The 21,740-nt window shown below is 54.2% G+C and overlaps 9 protein-coding genes across 9 annotated transcripts; 6 read left to right on the forward strand and 3 right to left on the reverse strand.

Moving 5' to 3' along the window:
* Positions 1-392: 392 nt before the first annotated feature.
* CCM_04420 (alpha/beta hydrolase fold-3 domain containing protein) lies at positions 393-1,586 on the reverse strand (the record flags this gene model as incomplete). Its single annotated transcript, XM_006669568.1, has 2 exons — positions 393-709; positions 773-1,586. The coding sequence occupies 2 exons, from the start codon at positions 1,584-1,586 to the stop codon at positions 393-395; spliced, it is 1,131 nt and encodes a 376-aa protein (XP_006669631.1).
* Positions 1,587-2,256: 670 nt separating this feature from the next.
* CCM_04421 (phenylalanyl-tRNA synthetase) lies at positions 2,257-3,791 on the forward strand (the record flags this gene model as incomplete). The annotated part of the gene is made up of 2 exons (XM_006669569.1): positions 2,257-2,377; positions 2,434-3,791. 2 exons carry the CDS (start codon positions 2,257-2,259, stop codon positions 3,789-3,791), a joined length of 1,479 nt encoding a protein of 492 aa, XP_006669632.1.
* A 2,684-nt stretch (positions 3,792-6,475) lies between these two features.
* On the forward strand, positions 6,476-7,252 carry CCM_04422 (calcineurin binding protein, putative; the record flags this gene model as incomplete). The annotated part of the gene is made up of 1 exon (XM_006669570.1): positions 6,476-7,252. One exon carries the CDS (start codon positions 6,476-6,478, stop codon positions 7,250-7,252), a length of 777 nt encoding a protein of 258 aa, XP_006669633.1.
* Positions 7,253-8,017: 765 nt separating this feature from the next.
* On the forward strand, positions 8,018-9,247 carry CCM_04423 (mitochondrion organization and biogenesis protein, putative; the record flags this gene model as incomplete). Its single annotated transcript, XM_006669571.1, has 1 exon — positions 8,018-9,247. One exon carries the CDS (start codon positions 8,018-8,020, stop codon positions 9,245-9,247), a length of 1,230 nt encoding a protein of 409 aa, XP_006669634.1.
* A 408-nt stretch (positions 9,248-9,655) lies between these two features.
* CCM_04424 (Protein kinase-like domain) lies at positions 9,656-12,556 on the reverse strand (the record flags this gene model as incomplete). The annotated part of the gene is made up of 2 exons (XM_006669572.1): positions 9,656-10,532; positions 11,832-12,556. 2 exons carry the CDS (start codon positions 12,554-12,556, stop codon positions 9,656-9,658), a joined length of 1,602 nt encoding a protein of 533 aa, XP_006669635.1.
* Positions 12,557-12,998: 442 nt separating this feature from the next.
* Positions 12,999-14,133, forward strand: CCM_04425 (short-chain dehydrogenase/reductase family protein, putative; the record flags this gene model as incomplete). The annotated part of the gene is made up of 2 exons (XM_006669573.1): positions 12,999-13,475; positions 13,531-14,133. The coding sequence occupies 2 exons, from the start codon at positions 12,999-13,001 to the stop codon at positions 14,131-14,133; spliced, it is 1,080 nt and encodes a 359-aa protein (XP_006669636.1).
* Positions 14,134-15,800: 1,667 nt separating this feature from the next.
* CCM_04426 (1,3-beta-glucanosyltransferase, putative) lies at positions 15,801-17,233 on the forward strand (the record flags this gene model as incomplete). Its single annotated transcript, XM_006669574.1, has 3 exons — positions 15,801-15,924; positions 15,978-16,189; positions 16,247-17,233. 3 exons carry the CDS (start codon positions 15,801-15,803, stop codon positions 17,231-17,233), a joined length of 1,323 nt encoding a protein of 440 aa, XP_006669637.1.
* Positions 17,234-17,467: 234 nt separating this feature from the next.
* On the reverse strand, positions 17,468-17,692 carry CCM_04427 (uncharacterized protein; the record flags this gene model as incomplete). Its single annotated transcript, XM_006669575.1, has 1 exon — positions 17,468-17,692. The coding sequence occupies one exon, from the start codon at positions 17,690-17,692 to the stop codon at positions 17,468-17,470; it is 225 nt and encodes a 74-aa protein (XP_006669638.1).
* Positions 17,693-18,590: 898 nt separating this feature from the next.
* Positions 18,591-21,668, forward strand: CCM_04428 (MYB DNA binding protein (Tbf1), putative; the record flags this gene model as incomplete). Its single annotated transcript, XM_006669576.1, has 3 exons — positions 18,591-18,633; positions 18,777-19,168; positions 19,224-21,668. 3 exons carry the CDS (start codon positions 18,591-18,593, stop codon positions 21,666-21,668), a joined length of 2,880 nt encoding a protein of 959 aa, XP_006669639.1.
* Between the last annotated feature and the right edge of the window lie 72 nt (positions 21,669-21,740).

Here is a 21,740-nt window from a genome sequence, read left to right on the forward strand (position 1 = left end):
ATTCCGAACCGCCGTCCACTGATAAGCGTACGTGAATGCCATAGCCGGCGGGCAATTCCGTGTTCTCCAAAGGCCTCTGTCCCAAGAAATTGAATGCTTTTCCTTCTCTGCGCTTATTAGGTTGGTGTACTGTATTACTTCCAAGTCACTAACAGCTCTCGGGACAAACTACTCATCTTCGCTGTAGTAGAGAGCGCCTCTCTTTTCAGGTCTGTTTAACATACCTAGGTACCCAAGTACATCTCCTTACCCTGCACCAACAACAGGCTGGAGAGCTTGGATCGAACCTGATCAATAATATACTTCTCACATCCAAATAATCTTCGCGCATGTCAAGATATTTCCAAAAGTGTATTTGAGAAGAAAGCGATCATCCAATACCTTCATCTCAGCTACTCTGGACTTGGGAGGGATTCGACAAAATCAGCCACTTTGGATGCAACAGCCCAAGCACTCTCCTCAAACCCGAAAAGATGGCCAACAAAATAGGTGTCGTGTACCGCATGCTGCTCATAATTTACTTCCATCTTATTACCTTGGACTGATCTCATCTCATTGGTCCATTTCTCTATCTGTCGGAACAGGACTTCATCTGTTCCCACATTCACAAACCAGGGAACAGGTGTCAAGTACGGATGACCTAGCTGCGCCATATATGGACTCTCAGAAGGGTTGGCGTGCGCACCTGCGTATGCACTCGAACCCCAAGCTATCATGTGTAAGCGCGTGCATTCAAAACGGTAAACTAGACAATGTCGCTGTGTAGACTTACCTCCATATGTCCCTGGTACAAAGTCCGTGTCGCGTTGCGGATTGCCCTCCGTCTCGTGTTCGAAAGGATTGACCCAAGGGGAGAACAGTACGGCGCACTTAGGTAGCGGCAGATCAATGGCAGACCCATAATCGTTCAGGTACCGTATCAAAGCTGCCGCCAGATTTCCGCCTGCACTGTCGCCAGAGATGATGATTTGTCGTGGCGATATCTTCCGTTCGCGAATCAGAAACACATAGGCGGCGACTGCGTCCTGCAGAGCAGCGGGGAAAGGATTCAAGCCACCATAACCCGACAAACGGTATTGCAATGAGAAGACCAGATCGGCAGTACCCTTTGTCAGGAAGTAGTCGGCGATCTTGGCACACGTACTCGTGCGACCGTCTCCTTGGACAAAGGCGCCGCCGTGGAGGTAGAGAACCACATTGCCAGATATCGAGTGCGATGCGGGAATATCAGGATACCACGTTCCTCCAACTTGCGCAGGTTGAACCTGATTCAACAGCAATGGACCTTGGTAAATCTTCGTAGTAGTTGGAACAGGCACTAGTTCGAATCTCCTTCCCTCTTTACCAGGAGTGAGGGCGAGCTTCTCTGTGATGCCAACACGAGAAATGACTCCTAGCACTGGCTTCGCCATGCGAGTCATGAAGTTCTGTTTGGCATTCCACTTTGGGTTGGCACGAAGCCGCGGGAACAGCGACGTTACCACATAGTAAGGTAACCGTAGGAGAATTGTGACGGAAACGTAGACTTGAAAGAAGAGCCTGAGGGGTTGGTAGGATAAGAGGGGGTGTCGTTTTATGGCCGCCATTGTGACTTGGTAAACATAATAGTTCAAAAGCTGACTTGAAGGAACGACAGCTACATATATATATATTGAATCACTTTGAAACTGAATGATCGATTGCTGCCAGAAATGAATTACTAATGACTTTTGATTGGTAAGGTGATGGAGTCAACCGAGGATCTAAGAACGGCGCCCGAGGACCCCGTCAACTTTCAAGGTCACTTGGAACACTAATACCTACATAGTTAACTATTTGCAGGTGGACCTCGAGCGGCGGCGGACTTTCAAGAACAACAACTCCCCTTCTCACCGGTTCACTGCTACAGGAGAGCTGTTCGTTTGCGGGGCTGGTTAGACTTGATGTCATATCGGCGCATCATTTTACAGCTTCCGCAGACAGGTCGATAAATGAAAATACGATTGTTGAAGCTTCAAGGAAGATTCGCAATAGTAACTATTAGATGGAAGGGAGGTTGGTTGGTCGCGAGTGTGCTAGTTTGAAGAAGTGGTACCCCCCACAAAAAACCCCGTCGGAGTTTGATTCCGAATCGACTTCACGGGAAGCTGCTTGTCGTGTCAGCGCAGCCATTGACCAATCAATCCACCCCTGCGAGAGCTGCTCAAAACCTTAGCTCCAGCTCAGACTGGACCCTGACAATACTGCATCACAACATTTTCATTGCCATTGTGCAGTATGGCCTGTCGCATGGGCGCCGTGCGCCTCCTTACGCGAGCTACTGCATCACCCAAGCTGTGGCCACTTAGGCTCATCCCTCTGCGACAGTTGCTGCCGACGAGAGCCTTCTCATCATCTAGTGCGCAAAGCCCATCTTCGACCGTCCTCGCTCCTCTAACCATGCCGTCCGCTCAGCACATCACCAGTCTGGCGTCACGCCCAAGATACCCTCCACAGTCACCATCCGCGGACACACGTGCCAAACCGATCCCTCATGGTTCAACATCCCCGACAATGTCCTCGAAGCCGCCGCCCGCCGGCTGCACCTCCAAAAGGACCACCCCGTCTCCATAACCCGCCAAATCATCCAGGCCAACTTTCCCGCCCCCGTCTTCCAATACCACAACGACTTCAGCCCCGTCGTGACGACGCGGCAAAACTTCGACTCGCTCGGCTTCCCCGCCGACCACCCCGGCCGCGCCCGCTCAGACACGTACTACATCAACGACACAACGCTGCTGCGCACGCACACGAGCGCCCACCAGGCCGAAACATTTCGCGCCAACGAGAGCGCCGGCTACCTCATCTCGGCCGACGTCTACCGCCGCGATGCCATTGACCGCAGCCACTACCCGGCCTTTCATCAGATGGAGGGCGCGCGCCACTGGGACCGCAGCGAGGTGCCCGGCGGCGACGTGGCGGCGGCGGTACGGCGCGACCTCGAGGCGCTGCCTGCGCACGGCGTCGTCGTCGAGGACCCGAACCCGCCGTGGCACGCGGAGCGTAATCCGGTCCAGGACGAGCACCACTCAGAGGCAGAGGCTGAGGCCATTGGCGCCCATCTGAAGCGCTCCCTGGAGAATATGGTGGTTGACGTCTTTTCACGCGCCAAGGCGGCTGCCAAGAGGGCAGACCCCGACTTTGTCGACGAGCCGCTGAAGATGAGATGGGTGGAAGCCTACTTTCCCTTTACCAGCCCCTCATGGGAGCTCGAGGTATACTACGCGGGAGACTGGCTCGAGGTCTTGGGCTGCGGCGTTGTCAAGCAGGACCTGTTTATTAATGCCGGTGTTCCTTCCAAGCTAGGCTGGGCATTCGGCATCGGAATTGACCGCATTGCTATGCTGCTTTTCAAGATCCCTGATATTCGCCTGTTTTGGTCGCGAGATGACCGCTTCATCTCGCAGTTCACTGGCGTCTCGGACGACCTGGACAAGTTGAAGCTGTTTGCGCCGTTTTCTAAATACCCACCTAGTCCCCGCGACGTCTCCTTTTGGCTCAACTCCTCTTCGTCCTCGGCGGCGGGAGGCAACACCAAGAATGTCTTTCACGAAAACGACATCATGGAGCTTGTGCGCAACATTGCCGGTGACGTCGTCGAGGACGTAAGGCTCATCGATGAGTTTACACACCCCAAAACAGGAAGGAAGAGTATGGCTTATCGCATCGTGTACCGAAGCCTAGAGAGAACCTTGACGGCCGAGGAGGCCAACAACTACCACGATGATGTTAGAGCAGCGCTCGTTGCCGAATTGGGGGTTGAGCTGCGGTAGTCGCTTTCGGGTGGACTCAGTTTTATACATGTGGGCAACTGTGGGGAGCATTGTAACATACGGAGAATGTAAATTGTACAATATATAGTGCCACTAGGGCGCTGGCAAGCATAAGAAAGCACGAAACCTATCAAAGGCCGCGGAGGCTAGGGCCATTCCAAGCTTACCACGAAGCTGCGAATAGCATGACTTGCCAATCTAAACAGCCGATCCATATGGAAAAGCAAAGATACCTCGAGTAAGGGAAACATCATAGATGCGTACTATTGGCGCAAAATTGCACAGTGAAGAACAATCTATCGGGTTGATAGTGTCATCTAGTGGTGGCTGTGAACGCAAGCCAAGCCCCAAAAAACGGAATTGCGCCGCGCCAGAAAACTCACTTGCCTAAATAGGTAGATATACTCCTAGTTACTCATTTCACAGAAGATATGGCCAATGCTAAGAGTTTTGGATAAAAAAAGGTCAAAATGAGTTTTTAGAGTGTAAACTGATACATTAATTAGGGAAGTATTAGTGAGGGGACAGTCGTTGCTTTTTCCAGGATACCAGAGTGACGATATGTTAACGTCCCATGTCCTTGTCTCGTGTGTCCGGTTTCGAGGATCAAAACCCTTTGAAAAAGTCGACTAATTCTCTGATTTATAAGTAGGCTCACTGCGTACTTGGTGGTTTTGTCCATTGTTTGAGACTGGGCCAAATGCAGACACTAGTTAGTATTCTAGGTGAGTTCTCGAGGAGCGGTTGTTCCTATGAGAGAAACCTGGTAACCCCGACATCCAAGTTACTGTTGTGCGCGGCATATTACACGGCATAACTGCACATAACTTATTAATACCCATTACGTACTATGTCATATAGAGACCGGGGTGCAGTGATGCATAGTCATTTGTTTCAGGACAAGTAACCCGTTGTCTTGGTTCTGTTTTCTTTCGCCCAGTTGATCTTTTCTTTGTTTCGAGGATAATTTTCCTTCGTTTTGAAGTTGACCTGTTCATCTTTTGTCTCAAAAGCATATCTTCTGGTTTGTTTTACCTGGGTAGTATGACACTTGTCACGTTCCAGGGCACCTGGAGGTCTGGGGTAGCCCGTCGATCGTGGGATTGCCAGCCATTGTCACTATTCAGTGGGTCCGGGTGGAAGGAGGCGCAGCACGGATGACAAAATGGTACATACTTAGTTGCCTAGCATCCTAGATAGTTATTGACCAAGAGCAGATAGATGTCAGTGTAATTTGTAGCATCATTTCAATTTTTCGACTTGGAGAGTTAGTTGCCTCTCGGTTTGTGGAATGCGAACCAAGCCAACACAGCCTCAAGACATGACCATGTCCTGTGTCGTGGACACTGCGTGGCCTGAGCTGTGCTCAGCCGACAAAGCCGGATGACAACGCCTCACGAGGTAGAATAAGCTTCTGGCAGCGCCTCTCGGCCATTGCGCGCGCCAACAAAAATCCTCCGCTGGACAAGGGTGCAGACGGTCTGTCTGGCGCTGCGGCGCAGGCTGTGCAAGCCGGGCCGCCAACCTGTGGACAGGGCGGCAGGGCGAACCCGCCTGTATCTGCGTCACTACAAATTACAGAGGCCGCTGAAACGGAAAACGTTCTTGGTTTGCCTTGAGTGACAATTTTTTCCCTCTCCCATGCACAGCCCCCCCAGCTGCTCCCGTACCCCGTGCCAAAACCCCCACTGACTCGTCCAGGTACCAGATTATCTGCGACAATGTTGAGAGATGGCTGGCGGGCGCCAGGCTCAAAGGGGCAGCTGATGAGTTTTGGCTCTGCTGCTACTGGCGGGAATTTTGGGTGGCCGCTTTAGCCAGGCGCCAACTGGGCGACAAGTTATGCATGACTGTACATGATCGAGATGTGTTGTCAATCTTTATTTCATCGGGCAGCGAATCATTGTTGAGGTTGGCGAGGGTCTCTACTTCAATGCATCTTTCTGTCTGTCGGTCGTGTCAGCCACCACCTGGTCGGGCTGTAAGTGTCTCGTGTAACGGGCAGGACAAGGCTGAGAGGAAGAGTACGCCATGACCTCGGTCTATTGCTGTCGCGACAGGCAAGTTACACGGGACTGTTCAAAGACAAGATACTGGTTATTAAAACGTGTTAGTCGAGTTGTGTTGTACAAGAAGATCGAGGCCTCGTGCAAGGTCCGATTACACAGCCTCTCTCACATGAACAGCCGTCCATGTACGTGCACAATCCGGGTACCTTGCATAATAATAAAAAGCACAACCTACCTGCCTTCTCTCCTCCACAGCCACGGCAGCTCGGCTTGGCGAGGGCTCAGCTAGAGCGGCGCAGGTGCTAGCCGAGCTGGGATGACCGCCAAAGCCGGCCCGGGGCTTCCATTTAGTACATTTAGTACACACCTAGGTAGGAGGTATGTAGGTACATTGCCACCACCACCACCACCAACTTGGTTGCCCCCCAGTCGCCCGCCAGTCGGCTTCGCCTCTTCTCTCCCACACTTTTGATACCTACATATATCTCACCTCGCTCGCTCTCTTCACGACCCTTCAGCTCTGCACCCCCCATCCTTACTGCACGTCTCTTCCAGGAACCCACAACTCCCCGTCCTTCCTGTTTCGCCTGCCACACCAGTCGCATGCTCCAGACGTCATCTTGTCCTACAGGCATCCTCTCTTCCACACCCCACCATCCACAACCCACCACACAAATGGAACTGTCACCAAAGCCCAGCCGGTCCTCGTCGACCTCGTCGCGCCGTGGCATCAACCTGACGCTCGACCTGTCTAACTTGCCACCGCTCGAGCAGCCCACACCGCCCTCCAACACGCTCCTCTTTACCAACCTCGACAATGTCGACATCTTCCGCGCCGACAAGCTGCAGTCCATACGCGACCTCATCAACCGCACCGCCACCATCCACGCCTTTGCGCCGCTCAAGTCGTTTCGCCGCATCCTCGTCTCCTTCTACGACGTCGAGTCGGCCGTCTCCATCCGCAGGATCTGGGACGGCGAGGCCATCATGGGTCAACGTGTCCGCATCTACTTTGGCCACCCCACCTCGATCCAGACCAAGCCCGACCACCTAGCGCTGCCCGACGCTGGCAAGCTCTTCTTCATCTCCCCGCCCCCGAGCCCCCCGCACGGCTGGGAGGTCCGCCTCGAGGACGCACCCAACAAGATGGTTCACGCCGACGACCTGGCCGAGGCCCTTGCCCGGCTGGGTGCCGGCTCCGGCGCCATCAGCAGCCGCGGCAGCTCCATGGACTCGCCCGTCACCCCTGTTGACGGCGCCGCTATCGGTCGCCGGAGAAGTCGCAGCTCTACTCTCATCTACCATCCCGACGCCCATGGTAGCGGATTCGGCCTGCCTGCCGTCTTTGTCGAGGACATGACGGACGAGCCCGAGGAGATGTCACCACTCGAGGCAAAGCCCATCCAGGCGCACACCTCCCGGCCGCCCGTGGAGCTCATGCACGATGCGTAAGCGCCGCTGACTTTTCGTTATGTGCCGTTTGCCTGGTCTATAATATCAATAATGGGGCGGGGATACAGAAAAATAGTTGATTATCGGCGTTAAGGATTGGTTGGCCATGGTCAAGGCGTTAAACGGGCGTTTATTATGATTCACCTCAAGCGAATAGCTCAAAATTCCATGAATACACAAAGCAAAGCGCCGGGTTCGGTATTTCGATCTCATATTCCTTGGTGATTTGTTACAGGCATGCTCGAGCTGCCTGCCGGCTTTCGTTGGCGTGTTTGCTTCGCCAACAGGGGCTGTGCCACTGCAGCGCCTCCTTTTGAGGCTTGGGTGTCTTTTTGTTTGTACCGGCAGTACAGGCCCAACAAACTGCTAGTGATTGATCTGCTGGCAACCTTTGTACTGCCTAGCATGCGCGCGGCCTTCGTCTGCGACTTGTGTTCGGACAGGATCCAGTCCTAACTCCCTAGTATCCGGCTATAGACCGTCACAAATCAGATCAGCATCTAACGAGGAGAACACAAGAAAAAACGACAGATTGCGCGTGAAATCGAAATCGATTTGCCTATTCTCTGTAGATACAGAATAATTTTAATTTTATAGCTAACGAGCTGTCTTGCTATTCGTATTGACTGTACAGTGGGCCAAACCTGGAAAACTAGGATGGGGGCCAGAGAAAATTCCTGTCGCAAAATCAGCCCCATATTAGGAGCTTCATCATCTCCCCTTTGACATCACACGACCACGCAACAGAGCCAGCTATCTGCAGCCATGAGCTGCTCGTGCAATGCCTCGGCGCTGAGGCTTTTTGCGCGTGGCTTAGTACAGGTGCACCGCCTCGAGCCTGGCATCCAGTTTGCCCTACCCGTCCGAAGCGCTTTCGCCGGCGCCTGGGCCTCGCAGCGCCGCTCTTTACATGCGTCCCGCGCTCTGCGGGACGCTGGGACTCCTGCACCAGCAACTCCGCCGCCAGAGAAGCAGCCAGCATCAGCAGAAGATAGGCAGCCGAGAATAACGAGGCCGCCGACAGAGCCAGCCAGCCAAAATCTTCCGGACGAAACCAACCCAGACGAAGATGGCATGACGGAAGCTAGGGGCAAAGCGGCCTGGCGATTCAAGCGGCAAGGATTCGACTGGAAGGCTTTCAGGTCCAACGACCCTGCGACTCGCTCAACGGTCGATTTCTCGAATTTCGACTGGAAACACTGGCAGGGAAAAAAGCACGGCAACCAGCAGCTCGGCAAACTCGTGGACAATCTGGAGGCGGCTCGGGCCCAAGACCGTGCAGCCGTCGGCATATCGCCCCGAGACGGCGACGCATTTCAGTCCCCAAACCACAGGTGGCGTAAAGCGCCTCTTCCTCCGACCAACCATGGCCGGTACGACGGCGCGACCGAGGACGGCACCTCGCCACCTCCTAGAAGGGAGGAATGGATGATCCAAAAGGAGGCCATGAAGGCCAAGTTCCCCGAGGGCTGGAAGCCGCACAAGCGGCTGTCGCCCGACGCGCTGGCGGGCATCCGGGCGCTCAACGCGCAGTTCCCCGACGTGTACACGACCAAGACGCTGGCGGACAAGTTTGCCGTGTCGCCCGAGGCGATCCGGCGCATCCTCAAGAGCCGGTGGGCGCCGTCGTCGCAGGAGGAGGAGGACCGCCAGCAGCGCTGGCACCGCCGCGGCGTCGACGTCTGGGCGCGCAAGGCCGAGCTCGGCATCAAGCCCCCCAAGCGCTGGCGCGACGAGGGCGTCGCCCGCGAGCCCGCCTACCACGACCGCAAGGCCGAGGCGCGCCGCGACCGCGCCGAGCGCGTCAACCAGGAGCGCGACGAGTACATGCGCAGCTTCACCAAGGGGCGCGGCGGCGGCGAGGACGAGCGGAGCGCCGGCTCGCCGGAGAGCCGCGGTGGTGATGGGCAAGACCGGCGACGCGGCGACGGGGAGGACAGGCCGGCGACACAGCGGCCGTGGATGGGTAGAGGGAGAGTGGAGGGCAGACGGTGATGAAGTGCGGCCGGCAGCGGGGTTTGTCTTTGGCGCGTTTGACGTCGGCCTCAAAAGCCATCGGACCGTGGAAGTCGTCCGAGCCCTCGGAGCGGTGGAGTCGTTTGCTTGTATAATAGTATCAATATGTATAATAGAGCATTGTCACGGATAAAGCAGCATAAATGTAATATAGGCCTTGACCAGCTAAAAACCCCCAAACTTGAAAGCTACCGATACAAACGTCTTGATGTCAAGTCCAGATTCCACAAGAGACTCCCGCCAAAGCAATTCAGTCAAGATACTGACATCAGACCCCATGGCATCCTGCACCCCAATAACCACGTGGCTTCGTTCTCCTTCACACCACGTTCACAGCTCCGTCTAACTATTGCCGGCCGAACCATCCTCCAGGAGCTTCACTGCCTCTTATTTCGCCTCTTCTACCACCGGCTCGTCTGACGGCTCTTCCGTCTCTTTCGCCTCTTCCGCCTCTTTCGCCTCTTCCGCCTCTTTCGCCTCTTCCGCCTCTTTCGCCTCTTCCGCCTCTTTCGCCTTTTTCGCCTCTTCCGCCACTTCCGCCTTTTGCGCCTCCTCTAACACTGTCAGTATGTCTGGCATCACTTCTGGGAGCTCTTCTACCAGCACTTCTGGGAGCTCTTCTTCCAGCACTTCTGGGAGCTCTTCTTCCAGCACTTCTGGGAGCTCTTCTACCAGCACTTCTGTCGCCTTCCTCGTTCTCTTTTTCTTTGCCCTCCCCTTCCTCACTTCTCTCGCCTTTTTATCCGCTGTTCTCTTCCTCTTTTCCCGCGCCTTTTCTCTCGCCCTTCTCACCCTCTTTTCTTTCGCCATTCTCAGCTTCTTTTCTTTCGCCCTTCTCTTCTTCTTCTCTTCCGCCTCTTGCTTCATCTTCTTTATGGTCTCTTGTTTCTTGTTTGATTTCACCGCTTCCAACGCCGCTTCTCTGACCGTGGCCCATGGCGGCATCCGGGGGCGGATCACCCAGCCCTGCCCCTTGGAAATCCGAACAAACGCGCGCCAGACCCATTCTTCGGACTCGAAAAAACCCGACTTGGAGACTTTGGTTTTTTCCCAACAGCGTAAAAGGGTTTCCATGTCGGTAATCTTGCCTAGCCACACCTTTGCAAGGAGGCGCTCGTCACTGTTGTACGTGACCGCACTTCGCCTGAACCGCCATCGTTTCTCTCTATCGGGGCCTTTTGGGTGCGGTGTTAGTTCGACGCGGCACAGCTGGCTGGGGCCTGTTGGGTCATTCTTGGGGCAGACGAGAAAGGCCCAGTGAAAGCTGCGTAGTATTAGCAAATGTGTCCAGACGGCGGGCTGTGTGAGAAGAATGCTTTACGGTGTTTCGTCGTTGGTTTCGCCGCCTTTCTCCTGACTACAGAGCGCAAGAAAGAGTCGTTTCTTGTTTCCCGGTCCCATAGTTGACTTGGAAAGTTTTCAGAAAGTTGTGGTGCTTCTGCCTAGTTCAAAATGATTTCTCTTGTCCTGTTCCTGTCAAGGCGCACTGGACTCTTCTCAGAAGCGCCGAACACTTTCTAATATATATAACAAACAGCTGCATTACACAAGACAACCAACGACTCAAGTAAAGACATATACAAGGGCATCAAGTCTCACTGTACAAAGCTATCGTGAATCATACACAATGGCAAGAATGGCGCTGCCGTCTTGTGCGAGCTTTAGACCAATCTGTTTGGCTACTGCTGGTGAATAGGTGGCAGTGATGGACACAGTCAGTGGTAGAGTAGGGTCTGACCGAAACAAGATCAAAATGATAATATGTCAAGGACAGAGGCACCTTCTTATTCACTTCTCTTGTAGCGGCGCTTGAGAGGTGATACTCGGCGCAGACCGACTGTCACACAGGCACCAGAAACTCGCGTTGGCATCTCCATTGTGAGTGAGCTGTGTTCTCTTCGCTGCGTTGCAGTTCATTGTCACAATACATTTCTCTCTCGCAATAGCAGACCCCCTCTTGCACCAGCGGCCAGATAGCTTGGCATGCTTGGTGTCAATGCGTGAGGCAGTCAGGTTGCACGGGATATCTATCCCATCACTCACTTGTTTAGACGCCCTGTAAAACCTGTGTACCATTGCAGTCTAGGTAGGTATCCGCCGGACCTCTCCCACTCTTGTTTGTACTATGGTATTACTCTCTTGCCTTCTAAGAAAGTCGGCGGAATGGTTACCTAGACGTTTCGCGACCAACAGACCAACCAAGTCTATTAGTAGGCAACAACATGTGACGGGTTTGTTCGATACCATGACCTATAACTATTACGACTTGGACGTTTCGAGCGAAGCTCCCGTATTGTCGGCGCATCGGAGATATTATGCAGTAAACCTGCAGCTTGAAACGTCGTTCTTACATCGTCTGGCTCTGTGCCCCACGTCACTACGCCCCTGATCCAGATGTGACGAAACACTCACAACGAAACTATGGCGTTACTAGAAGTCTCCCCACCACCTCTGCCTAACTCTCTCCATTTCAAGTTCATCCGGACAAGGGTCGACGAACTTGGGAATGAGATCCTGCCACGCTGCTCTTGTCTTGCTCCCAAGCCAAACAGAGGTATATTACAAGTAGCGGGGGAGCCACCCGGAAAACTCCCAGTCAATTATGGCACTGATCTTGCCGTTTTGGACCATGATATTGAAAGGGCTCAAGTCGCCGTGTGTAAACACTGGCGGTTCGTCCCACTCCTGATCTTGCGCGGCGACCATGCGCATGATTTCCGCCCACTCCTTATCGCTTACGTGCCCGGGGTTATCCATGTCAGCAGTGAGGCCTTCGCGCAGCCAGACGTGAAAGTCTCTTGTGGATGGAAACGGCCCAAATGTTGGTCGCTGGGGAATGCGCGAGTCAAAGAGCGGGCCTCGCACGCAGCTCTGGATGGCGCTTCCGGGCGGCGCAAGGGCGCGCATGTGCTCGAGTAGATGGCGAAGCTGCAGGAAGAGTGCCTCGGACTCTGGGCCGGAAAGGGTCGGCCAGGCCGCGGCAAAGGTTTGCCCCGGGACGCGTTCCATGACAATATAAGTAACGTTTTTGCGCGTGAATGCACAGTGGACACGGGGAACAGGTATGTTGGTGTGCGTAGCGACAAAAACCATGGTCGCGGCTTCCGTGAGCGTGACATGCTCGCCCCTCTTGAGAATCAGCTTTCTCGAGATTGGAACGCAGACTCCTTCATATTTGTAGAATCGCGCGGTGGTATGAAGCGCGAGGCGCGTAAAAAGTCGTTGAACCACGGTGTTGTTCACTGATAGATCCTTGGTACCCGGCGGCTTGGAAGAAGTTGCACCCATTGCGCGACATATCGTTATGATGCCATTGATGGACAATTGCAATCGGGGAAACAGGAGTTCACAAGTGAGTCTGATGTTGATGTTGGGTGTAGCTAGAATACCCAAACGGCTGTTCGCTGCCAGGGGGTGGACTGGCTACAAGTAGGAGGCAGTGGGGGCTGGCCATCCAGGGCCAAAGCACATGTCAGAAGGAGGTTTCAAGCTCAAGTGGGCAAGCTGTCCAGCACAGCACCGCTGTCTTTTTCCTACAACTTGAACTACTTAAAAGCCGGCAGCCAGTCTCCCGGTTCTTCTAGCTGCATTCTTCAATGAATTTATCTCCTCTTCAATTTATAGCATAGCGAGCCTCTTTTGGCCCCGATCCACTAGCCAAACACACAAGCCACGTCGACCGCACAACCCCTCCCTCCCACTCCCTCGAATAATTTATCAAGTCCTTGCCATGGCGTCCCGGGGCAGCTTCCCGCAGCCGCCGCAGCGCGACTCGTGGTTTGCGCCGCTATCGGTCGACCTGCTGGTCAGGGTGCTTCAGGTGACCGTATTTCACCCGTTCGTGACGGCGCTGGTGCCGCTGTGCCTCCGCGCGCGCGCCATGCTGTGGGAGGCGCCGACGATGCTGGCGGCGTTTGCATGGGCGGCATTTGTGTCGCTTCTGTGGGTGGCGTCGGCGGTAAACCAGCGCGTCGCGCACGGCGTCCCGCGCCAGGTCGACCTCGACGAGGAGGTCATTGTCATTACGGGTGGTGCGAGCGGCCTTGGCATGCTGGTCGCCGAGGTCTACGGCATGCGCGGCGCCACGGTGGCCGTGCTGGACATCAATGACATGGAGAATGGCGAGGCTCGCGGCGTTACCGTGTACAAGTGCGACGTGGGCGACTACAAGCAGGTGGCGGCGACGGCTCTCAAGATTGAGGAAGAGGTAAGGACGAATCAGGATGACGCGGCCCGTATACGTACTTATATGCATCAATTAGCTCGGGACGCCTACGGTGCTCATCAACAACGCTGCTGTCGTAATTGGCAAATCGCTTCTCGACCTGTCCGTTGACGAAATCGACCGCAGCCTGTCGACAAACCTTGTCGGCCCGTTCTACTGCCTCAAGGCGTTTCTGCCCGCCATTATCCGCAGCGGCAAGGGCGGCACTATTGTTAACATCTCGTCCGTCATCGGCCACCTCGGCGCCGCGCAGCTGAGCGACTACGCGGCGGCCAAGGCCGGCCTGTCGGCCATGCACCGGTCCGTGGCGGCGGAGCTGCGCGAGTCGCACCCGGAGATCAAGACTGTGCTCATCACACCGGGCCAGCTGAGCACGCCGCTGTTTTACGGTGTACAGACGCCGAGCAGCTTTATCGCGCCGGTCGTGGAGCCGGTCGAGGTGGCCAAGGAGATTGTAGCGGCCGTCGACCAGGGCCGCGGCGCGACGACGGGGATGCCGCTGTACGCGCGCTGGATCGACTGGTACGGGGTGCTGCCGGCGGGCGTGCAGGTGCTGGCCAGGAAGATTTCGGGCGTGGATAGGGGTATGCGGACGTTTGTTGGGAGAAATGGCCATGTTGAGGGCAAGAAGCAGCGATGATCGGGGCGTAGGCGCTGTTCTGATGCTGGCGTCGGAGTAGTAACATTGTACGAGTGTTTGGAAGAGCGCTGCCCTGTGCTATATTCCATTGCTCTGTAATTATATTATATCATTGCCCAAACGATAGGCGTCTTTGAAATGTCTTGAGTGGGATTTTCGTGTACCCGTGGGCTGCAGAAAGGCTACATGCGCATGTTGTTGATAATCAGAAGCATGAACATGCAATTTAATTGAAGAGGAAGACGGATCGTCGATGGGTCATGCAAACGGGGCATGCCTTTGCGGAGAAAATTCTCCGGGGCAGGGCCTTGTACATATGTTTGTACGAACAGCAGGATACGGATAACGATTGTTCATTGTTGAGGACTTCCGATTCAATCTTCCTTGGCAGGCTTTACCGCTCCTGCATTGATGCCCCAGCCCAACCCATCCATCGCGGCTGATGGCTGGTGCAACTAATAATGGAAAGCTTGGCTAACTAATATCGAACTAATCAGAGATGCAGACGGGACAGGAGATGAGATGCACGAGTGGCCAGTCGGCTCGACAAGGTTACCGGAGCAGGCAGGTCCTGTTAAATACTGACAGAGGGCAATGTTCGGCGATGGTGTCCAATTTATTAGATGTCGGACAGATGAGCCCAATGAAAGGCTCGTGTGCTTTGTCTGAGGCTGCTAGTGCGACATCGTACCCGGCGCCAGTCCAGTTGGTACCTGCATGCCGTCATCGGGCCCGCCACTTTTGGTTTAGTTGGTGATTGCAAGGTTTTCTTTTTTCCTACCCGTTGCCGTGTTGCCGATTTGCAGAATTTTGCATCCGTGCAATCGTGCTTGCTAGTTACCATGCATGTTGCTGATGGCCAAAGATATTTAGTGTATGTAGGTGCTCTGTCGGTCGGAACATGAGCCCCTGCGAGATTCCATCACCTCGCAGACGCCACACGAGCAGTGGCGAAATACAAAGCCCAAAAAGGAGTCGCCGGCAGCCTCGTTTACATCTCACCAAGCCAACGTGGCAACCCTTTGCTATGTAACTAGCTGGGCTCTAATTTGTACAAATTACCTAGGTAGTGTTAGTAGCGGCTGTAACCACGCCTGCTCAGACCCGAACAGTGGACTTGTCGTGATGCCCATGCACACGTATCCACCATCAGACTTTGAAGATTGGGGGAGTCTAGCCCTGCCAGGCAGGATGTTGCCAGTCTTGGCTCTTTGTGAGGCGTTTTATTACAGCGGCCCCCCGTCATCTGCACTCTGTTGGTGGACGAATGAACCGTCGGCAGGCAGGCAGGCTTTCGGCCCCGTTGGATCCCCAAAGAACGCTATTCAGTTTGATAAAAAGTAGACGAAGCCCAGCATTACCTTGTCGCACCACTCTGCCCTTGTCACCTTCCTCCGAGGCGCGTTGTCGGGTCCGTTTTCTGGTCCCTATTTGATCACCTCTCTGTCTTTGCATCCCATTGGCGCGTCTCCTCGGTTGCCTCTCGCTTCACTCGCCTCGTTTTATCCACATCGCGACTGCCGCCGTTGCGCCCCAGCCAACGCTCGGAACCATTGAACCATTGAACCATTACCCTTTTCATCCCTGCTCCTCCACCATCTCCCAACTTGGCCATTAGCATCTTACTTTTCTTGTCTTGCTTGGCCTGCTCGACAATCTGGCTCATTATGCGCTTTTCTTCCCTCGGCCTCGCCCTCTCGGGCATGGCTGCTGCCGTCTCAGCCCTCGACACCATTGAGGTTGTCGGCAACAAGTTCTTCAAAAAGGATGGTTCCCAATTCTTCCTCAAAGGTTCGTCTAGTCTCCCACATCAATTCATGACCATCTTGTTCATCTCTACTTAGGTGTTGCCTACCAACTTCGTCCCAGTGACCCTCTCATCGACACCGAACAGTGCCAGCGGGATGCCAAGCTCATGAAAGAGCTTGGCGTCAACAGCATCCGTGTCTATCACGTCGACGCCTCTGCCAACCACGATGGTTGCATGAAGGCTTTTGATGAAGCCGGGATCTATCTTCTTGTCGACCTTGACACGTTCGGCACATACGTCGTTTCCGTACGTCTGAACCCTGTCCTCATGATGGCGATCTTCCAATGCTGACCTTGCCATTAGACCGATCTGCATTGGAACCAGACACAGTACGACTCTTATGCAGCCGTCATGGATACTTTCCACAACTACGACAACGTCCTTGGATTTTTTGTCGGCAACGAGAACATCGCCAAGAAGGAGGACTCGGTCGCTGCTCCATATATCAAGGCCGCCGCCCGCGACATGAAGGCTTATCGCGACAAAAAGAACTACCGAAAAATCCCCATTGGCTACTCCGCCGCCGACATTATTGAGCTCCGCCCCATGCTCCAAAACTACCTGACTTGCGGTGGCGACTCTGCCGACACGGTCGACTTCTTTGCCCTCAACTCGTACTCGTGGTGTGATCCGGCCGATTACAAGACGTCGAGCTATAACCAGCTCCAGACCTATGCCAAGGACTTCCCCATCCCCATCTTCTTCTCCGAGACTGGCTGCAACACGCCCGGCCCCCGCCTCTTTGCCGACCAGGATGCCATCTTTGGCAAGGACATGATCAACGACTGGAGCGGCTCCATCATCTACGAGTGGATCGAGGAAGAGAACCACTACGGACTCATCAGCTACGGCGCGTCCGGTGGTGATGCGTCCAACACTGACGTCGAAGGCGGCTTTACCCGCAAAGGCACTCCCACTCCCGTCAGCCCTGATTTTAACAATCTCAAGAGCAAATGGGCTACCATCACGCCCACCGGCGTTCGCAAGTCTGACGTTGACCCCAAAACCCTGACCACTCCCGCCTGCCCTACTGCCACGAGTGGAGGTTGGTGGGCCATTGAAGGAAACGTTCGCGTTCCTTCACTCGGAGAGACCCTGGCCGGGACTTATACCTCTGTGCCAAGCGCTACTGTCGATAGCCAGCCTCAGAGTACCGTCAAGGGAACGGACGGCAAGGATGATAGCAAGAGCGACGATAAGGGCAAGAACGCCGCTTCCAAGGACGTGCAAATCACAGTTCTTGGGTCTAGCATTGCGGCTGTCATTTTGTTCGCCGCTGTGGCATTGTAAATAGATAGACTCAGGTGCTTTATTCTTGCTTGTAATTATTTTATATACATTCTTCAGACACTGAAACGGACCATGAGCTGCATGTGCTTGCCTTTGATTGAGCCTTGCATCATGTTAGCATTTTGCCACCCTACGAGAAGTCGATGCTTACCATGCGGTGATAAACTTGAGACAATGGATGGGATGGCTGGTGGTCGGCAGTGTAGAATGTTGACGTGGACGTGATGAAACCATTCATTCGGAATCCATGATTTTCAGTCCAGCGTTTCTATAGTCTTGATTGATTGCGTACACCGCTGCGGCGGTGACAATGACGCCAATGAGCACGACCAGGCACGCGATGATCATGTACAGCCGCAGAGTCTTCTGGCGCTTGAACTTGCCATCGTTTAGAATTTCTTCATCGTCTGAGCTCTGCAACTTCTTCACGGAATCATCCAGGAATTTATTTTCGAGCATTGTTCCCTTTTAAACGGGCGATATTGCTTTCAGGAGGCTGTGGTAGGTGGTCTGTAGGCTGTCTGGGACTCAAAGAAGTGGTTGATAATAGCATTTTGGCTACATTGAGCTCACTTTGGCGTCTACATGTTGTATCATTCATTTTAAGCAGGTACTCCCAACGTTTCAGCATGATATGTAAGTCGCAATGTACAAAGTCGAGACACTAGTTAGCAAGTATTGTACGTGGTAAAGAGCACCGCTCCAAATGCGGAAAGTGGGTTAGGCATGCGCTAAGATTATAATTGGGTGGTTGGAGATGTTGGACTGGGAAAGAGTTTGGGTCAGGACGAAGCGGCTTTTCTACTGGGTGGCTGTGTGACGCGACAGAGTTTCTTGGATGCCATGCTGTAACTATGTATGTACATACATAGGATGATGATGGAAAAAATTGTTTCGATAACGATAAGGAGAGTTGATACGAAGCCACACATCCACCCAGCCCACCAAAAAGTTGCAGACTCATAACTACAACCAACCTGTCTGTTGGCCTCGAAACAAAGTTTGGCGATAATTTTGAATTCTTGCCGCTGATATTATTTTTCGGTCCCTTGCCTCTGTGCCCATTGTGTATCACTCGTGGCGAAAATTTTGGGGCAAGAAATAAGGGCAGCGGTGACGACTGACTCAGCAAATTTTCTCCGCGACTGCCCGCCTTCAATCGTCCGAGCCAAAGAGTCTACCTCGAGAAGCAACAAGGGTAAATCGACAAAGCGGCCACAGGCTGTTGCGATTCTGCTTCATTGGCAAGGACGAGTCCCCGGTACCCATTGTCTGTCGGCTTTCCAATTACTCCGCCTCGGTTTGCTTTTCTTGCGCTCACATCTTCCCATGCGCGCGCGCTCGCCGTCCCGCAATCATGGCTGAGCCGGCGCAACCTGAAGCGGCGCGCCGCGCACCTGGTATGTTGGCGATGCACCCCTCTGAGAGCAGCTCCGTCGACTAGTTGACCGAACCGAAAGCTCTGCGCCCGTGTGTGGTACATAATTGTGTGCGACGGCGACTCTGGGACTACTCGATTGCTAACGACACCTCGATGGCGCAGACATTAAACAGGAACCCGATCTGTCGGGCCTCGAGGGCCTCGACTTTGCGCTGCCGCCCGATCTCATCAACCCGAAACGATCGCATGAGGAGGAAGGCGAGTCGCATCGCGACTCCGAGCCCAAGAGGGTGAAAACAGAACACGCGCAGGCCGCGCCACAGGCCGAGGAGGACAACTCGCTTGAGGATGGGCTGGCGCTTCTCGTACAGAATGCCCTGTCAAACGTCGATGATCTTGTGGGAGCCTTTGACGCGCCGATCGAGGACGAGTCTCGCGACCCCATGGACATTGACACCGCCGCATTGCTGGAAAGCGTCCCGACACTGCCAACATTCTTTTCTGACCCTCTCAAATATGTGCGCAATGTGCAAGCTCAAACATTGGGCAATCTGGTCCGTCTGCTCTCAAACTAGTACAGAAGTTTGAGTGTGCTAACCGAACAACCAGTCGTTTACGCTTTTATACTCTCTTGTACAACACCAACCCATCGACGAGATCATCCGAGCGATACGAAATGCGGAATCGGATCATGGTGGGATCTTTCGCCATCTTCAAGACTCGTTAGAGAGTGTATGGAAGCTCTTTACGACCAACGATACGATTTCTGCCGAAGACATCAATGTGGAGAGCAACGCCAGCACGTTACTAGAGATGGCGAACCTAGCCAAGTTGTGCATATGGCTCGTCAAGGCGACCGCCGAATCTTACTCGATAGCCGACTCGAAACTTCTCACGATATTCAACTGCCAAGTCTCGGATTTGCCCATCACTGCTACCGAGCTGTACCTTGGCATCAAGACGCAAAACTGCATACAGCAGCTGATCAACAAGACTGATGATCAGCAGGCCGAGCAATTGGTTGCTCAGTCCCTCACGCAAGGACTCGGCGACAAGTTGAAAGCCCAACATCCCGAGGACAGCTTACTGAACGCCGATCAAGCATTTATTACACTGGCGACAGTTCGCAAAACCGACTTGATAAATGAGACCAGAGAAGGAATTGACACAGAGTCGCTGACGAAGAAGTATCCTGCTGATGAACTATTACGGACTTTTGCCACGTATGCAAGAAGTCGATTGGCAGCAGTTGCCGATGTTGGCAGTACGTTTGGAGTTGACATGCATCTGGAAGTTGATGATGTCATGGAGTCGGCGACGTTCGGTGACCTTGGCGGCAGTGCCGACCTCGATCTGGACGACCTTTCTTCATTCTTTGAGAAGACTGCTTCTGGGCTCGTGCAGGACGCGCTGGCGGGTCTCACGGAAGTCGAGGTTACCCCTTCCATCGTCATCGACGCCCCCGAAACCAGCAACGCGACGAAAGACACAAACGGCGCAAACACCGCAAATGGTACAAATGGTACGAACGGTACGAACGGTACGAACGATGCGAATGGTACCGATAAGTCAGCGGCTACGACTACGGGAACCGGCGCCGGCGCTACTCCTGCTGCTCACAAGATTGATCTCCTGACAGACTACAAAGAGCTTGAGGCTCTGGTCGCAGAAAGCACATCCAACTATGTCAAGACGACTCTCAATGGATTGTCGCCAGTGCCGTATCAGCCAACTGTGCCGACCAGCACAGCCGAGAGCATGGCTTCTCAACATCCTTTTCTCAGCCATTTGCAACTGCAACAGCAGGGACAACATAACTATTACACGTATGCGCAGCAGTCAAGCCAGGAACCGCCACCGCAACCACCTTCATCGGGTGAAAGTCTACCTCCAAATCAGACGTTTCCGAGCGCTATTCTATATGACAATGCGCGCCAGGCTGCACTTTCCAAGACAACTGCGCATACGAGACGAGAAGGACTCCATTCCACCCGTCGGCCTTGGACGCAAGAGGAAGAAAAAGCTCTCATGGCCGGTCTTGATATGGTCAAGGGCCCTCACTGGAGCCAGATACTCACTCTTTTCGGGCAAAACGGCACCATGTCAGACATACTCAAGGATCGGACGCAAGTCCAGCTAAAGGATAAGGCGCGTAACTTGAAGTTATTCTTCCTGAAAACGAATTCGGAGATGCCGTACTACTTGCAAGCTGTCACAGGTGAGCTCAAGACCAGGGCTCCGACGCAGGCAGCCCGTAAGGAGGCTGAGGAGAGGGCAAGGATGAACTCGGAGGAAGATCAGGCAAAATTGCAAGGCATCATGACTCTTGCCGGCGGCTTGCAAAACCTGCCTCAGGGACGCCCCGGAGCAGCCGGTGTCGGCTCCGGCCCTGTCACGCCGGCACAGGCTGCTGCACAAGGCCGGCTTGCCGCGGCCATGTCAAACATTCCCAGAACTGTCGCGGCAACCCTACCACAGGTACGGCAGAATCTTGCAGCGCACCAGCAGCTGAACCCTCCACGACCGCAGGGCCAGGCACAGCTTCCTCCTCATGTTCCCCGGCCCCAGTCTCAGCAAGCCCAGAATCACCTCCCACAGCAGCAATCCCCGCAACGCCCACTCCCCATTGCTCCCCAGCAGTTGCCGCAACAACAATCACGACCACAAGCACAACCTCCGCAGCAGCCGCAACCGCAACAACCAAAGCCGGTGGTTCAGCACCTGCCACCTCAGCCTACCGTACCGCCTCCTCCTCATCCGATCTCCCTACCGAGCTCCATGTCCGCGCCGCATTCCACCACTCCCACACCCGGCGCAACCGTCTCCCCGGTGCCCGGGCACAACTCACACCCCCAAACACCGGTACTGCAGCCACCACCGGCGCCGCAACCTAAACCACAGACTGTGCAGGACACTCCCGGTCCGGCACCCAAGGAGGCTCCGAAACCACCACAAGAGCCTCTGTCGCTCGAAGCCCAGCAAGAGGCTGAAAACGCCGCCGAGGCTGCTCTGCTTGAAGGGTTACAAGCCGCTGTCGCCGAAGCACTAGGCTGAATATCAAAAAAAAAAAAGCCTGTAAAGATTACACGATGCAATATATTACGACAAGTATACACGAGAGGGGAA

The sequence above is a fragment of the Cordyceps militaris genome, assembly GCF_000225605.1.
Source record: "Cordyceps militaris CM01 unplaced genomic scaffold CCM_S00003, whole genome shotgun sequence".
In the NCBI taxonomy this organism is placed as follows: Eukaryota; Fungi; Ascomycota; class Sordariomycetes; order Hypocreales; family Cordycipitaceae; genus Cordyceps; species Cordyceps militaris.